The sequence below is a fragment of the Panicum hallii genome, chromosome 8, assembly GCF_002211085.1.
Source record: "Panicum hallii strain FIL2 chromosome 8, PHallii_v3.1, whole genome shotgun sequence".
Taxonomy (NCBI): domain Eukaryota; kingdom Viridiplantae; phylum Streptophyta; class Magnoliopsida; order Poales; family Poaceae; genus Panicum; species Panicum hallii.
The window spans coordinates 2,109,213-2,113,139 of record NC_038049.1 but is presented as its reverse complement, the minus strand read 5'-3'; the positions used below and the strand labels follow the sequence as shown (position 1 = coordinate 2,113,139).

General features: G+C 44.7%; 1 protein-coding gene across 1 annotated transcript; it reads left to right on the top strand.

Annotated features, from left to right (window-relative positions):
- The first annotated feature begins 298 nt into the window (after positions 1–298).
- On the top strand, positions 299–3,715 carry LOC112902807 (protein Rf1, mitochondrial-like). The gene has a single exon (XM_025971987.1). The coding sequence runs from the start codon at positions 576–578 to the stop codon at positions 2,961–2,963; it is 2,388 nt and encodes a 795-aa protein (XP_025827772.1). The 5' UTR covers positions 299–575; the 3' UTR covers positions 2,964–3,715.
- The last annotated feature ends 212 nt before the right edge of the window (positions 3,716–3,927 follow it).

Sequence of the window (3,927 nt, the reverse complement as noted above, 5' to 3'; positions counted from 1 at the left end):
CTATGAGAATGTACAGTGGCACTAGAGTAAGAACCAAAAATTTGAAGTCTTCTACAACTAAAGGCAAAATCGTCTTTTCCGTTGCACGTTCATTGCTGTTACATGTAAAATTGGTAAAAGAAACTTCAAACAAGGGTGCTGAGGAACTTTCTAAAATTTCGATGATATGTAGGTAACTTGGATCTTTTATAATGACACAAAGGTAAAAGACTCTCTGGAATTTGAGCAGGCAAGGAAAGCGGCCACTTTGTATGGATTTTCTTTAGGAAAAAAAGAACAGCCCAAGGCAGAGGCACAGCAGTCGGTCTTGCCGTCCTCCTCGCTGCCTCTGTTCGTCACGTTACGTCGGACGGCCACCGCCCGGGCGCCCGCCGGCACCTGATGCCCGCCGCCCCAGCAAACCAATGCATAAACCGCGGCCGCCGCCGGCAGCATTCCAATTCCAACCCTCGCCCACTCCACGCCGCAGCACGCGCTGCTCCGCCCCCACCGATCGAGCCGCCACACCGACCCGGAGGCGGATGCAGGGCCGCCCGTTCGTGTCCTCTCCGGGCCGCTAGCCGTGCCCCGTCGGCATGTCCCGCCGCGTGAGCGCCGCACGCGACCGATGCTTGGAGCTGGAGCGCGCTGTCGCTGGCCGCGTCCGTTCGGGAAACCTTTGCCTCGACGACGCCGTCAAGCTGTTCGGTGAATTGCTACACCACGCTAGGCCGGCCTCGGTGATCGCCATCAATCAGCTCCTCACCGCCGTCTCTCGCGCCCAGGGCAGGGGCTCCTCCTCCTCGGAGCTCGTCCCCTCCCTCTTCAACCGGATGGCCCGTGCTTGCTCCAACAAGGTAGCTCCCGACCTGCACACCTACAGCATCCTCATCAACTGCTTCTGCCGCATGGGACGCCTGGAGCTTGGTTTCGCCGCCTTTGGCCTCATCCTTAAGACAGGCTGGAGGGTGAATGGCATAGTCATCAGTCAACTACTCAAAGGTCTCTGTGACAGAAAGTGCGTGTCTGAGGCTATGGACATATTGCTCCGACGAATGCCTGAGTTTGGCTGCACGCCAGGTGCAGCTTCATACAGCACAGTTCTAAAGGGTTTATGCAACGAAAAGAGAGGTGAGGAGGCACTTGAGCTGCTCCACATGATGGCCGATGACGGAGGTGGTGGATGCCCACCAGATGTCGTGGCGTACAACATTGTCATCAATGGCTTATTTACAGAGGGTCAGGTAGACAAAGCTTACAACCTATTTCGTGAAATTGATAACCAGGGGATTTTGCCGACTGTTGTGACCTACAACACAGTCATCAATGGCCTGTGCAAAGCTCAAGCTGTTGATAGGGCCGAGGGTGTCCTTCGGCAGATGGTTCATAAAGGCGTTAAGCCAGACAATCAGACATATAATTGTCTGATCCATGGACATTGCTCTTCAGGACGGGGGAAAGAGGTGGTTCGAATGCTCAAAGAAATGTCCGCACATGGTTATCAGCCAGATATTGTCACTTGTAATTTGCTGCTGGATTACCTTTGCAAGAGTGGAAGATGCACAGAGGCTAGAAAGATTTTTGATTCTATGATTGAAAAGGGCACAAAACCTAATGTAACTACATATGGTGTTCTGCTTCATGGTTATGCTACCAAAGGAGCTCTTTCTGACATGCATGGCCTCTTGGATTTGATGGTAGAAAATGGTGTTTCACCTGACCATCGTACCTTTAACATAGTTCTCTGTGCGTATGGTAAAGGTGGTATGATAAATGAGGCAATGCATATCTTTGACCGAATGAGGCAGCAAGGGTTGAGTCCTGATGGAGTAAACTATGGAGCATTAATAGATGCACTTTGCAAGTCGGGAAGAGTGGACGAGGCTATGCTCAAATTTAATCAGATGATCTATGAAGGGGTGACTCCTAATATCATTATTTTTAACTCACTAGTTTATGGACTGTGCACTGTCGGCAAATGGGAGAAGGCTAATGAATTATTTTCTGAAATGCTGAATCAAGGGATCCATCCCAATGCCTCGTTCTTCAACACAATAATGTGTAACCTTTGCAGAGAAGGACGAGTCACGGAAGCCCAGAGTCTCCTTGACTTGATGGTGTGTGTAGGTGTGAGACCTGATGTTATCTCATATACTACGTTAATGGATGGCCACTGCTTAGCTGGTAGGATGAAGGAAGCTATGAAGTTACTTGATGATATGGTCCGAGTTGGCTTGAAACCAGATGCCTTTTCTTATAATACTTTGCTTCATGGCTATTGTAGAGCTGGCAGGATAGATGATGCAGTTAGACTATTCAGAGAAATGTTAAGCAATGAAGTTAGGCCTGGAATTGTCACTTATAGCATGGTACTTCAGGGTTTATTTCAGTCTGGGAAAATTTCTGAAGCAAAAGAACTCTATCCCAATATGATCAATAGTGGAGTACAGTTGGACATTTACACGTACAACATAATTCTGGATGGTCTTTGCAAAAATAATTGTGTTGATGAGGCATTTAAAATATTTCAGAGTTTATGTTCTAAGGGTTTTCAACTACACATTATTACCTTCAACATTATGATTGATGCTTTACTCAAAAGTAGCAGAAAGGAAGATGCTATGGATATGTTCATTACTATCTCTGCGCATGGTTTAGTTCCAGATGTTGTCACCTATCGCTTAATGATACAAAATCTCATCAAAGAAGGATTGCTAGAAGAGTCTGACAATCTGTTTTTAGCAATGGAAAAGAGTGGATGCACTCCAGACTCATGTATGCTAAATTCTCTTGTTAGGAGGCTGTTGCATAGAGGTGAGATAATGAGGGCTGGGGCTTACCTCTCCAAAATTGATGAGATGAACTTCTCACTTGAGGCAGCCACTACTTCCTTGCTAATATCAGTTTTCTCGAGGGAGGAATATCAGCACCATGCAAAGTCCCTGCCTGAAAAGTATCATTTTCTTGAGGCTGTCAATAAATGAGGATTTTTTCAGAGGAATTGGATTCTCAACTGTGTTGAGACATCTTTTATGTGGCGCATAAATTTGTTGGAGTGATTATGTCTATCCATTGCAGTGAATATTTCTGTCTCATGCTCTAAGTTACTTGCCATATTCTGTGGTCTCCTTTGTTTAGAGAAATGTTATCATGATAGTGCTCTTCAGTATCAAGTTTATCACCAAGTAAAAATTATCTTGTTTTCAGTTGCACTTATATTTGCAACAGGGATCAATTTACATGTTGATGGTTCAAGAAGGTTTGGATGCTTTTCGTTGCATAATTTGTTAAGAAATCCTGCACTTCCAAGGATAAAATAAATCATATGTGTTTACTGCTTGCAATTCAATGTATCTAGTAAATCCAATACTATCATTCTTTGGAATATGGATTAAGAGATAAGGAACAGACTCTAATGGGAAAAAAATGTTTGTTTAGTATAAAGTGTTTACCAACTCTGTCACCATTATCTTCTACATTGGTTATTCTTTAGATGTTTTTGAAGGTATTGATTTTATATTCCCTGTTGATGCATATCAGCATGTTGCATAATCAGTTCACAAAACCACTACTGTCCATAATGTTCTGGTTAGCCTTGCTTGTTGACATGGTTTTACCTTTCTGCAGCTGTATTACCTTGTTGACATGGTTAGCCTTGCACGTTAATTGCTGTTACATGTAAAATTGGTAAAAGAAACTTCAAACAAGGGTGCTGAGGAACTTTCTAAAATTTCGATGTAGGTAACTTGGATCTTTTATAATGACACAAAGGTAAAAGACTCTGGAATTTGAGCAGGCAAGGAAAGCGGCCACTTTATATGGATTTTCTTTAGGAAAAAAAAAACAGCCCAAGGCAGAGGCACAGCAGTCGGTCTTGCCCTCCTCCTCGGGAAAAAAATTCCGTACGAACCGTCCTCAAAATGCTCCTGTGCGAACCATCGTGGATGG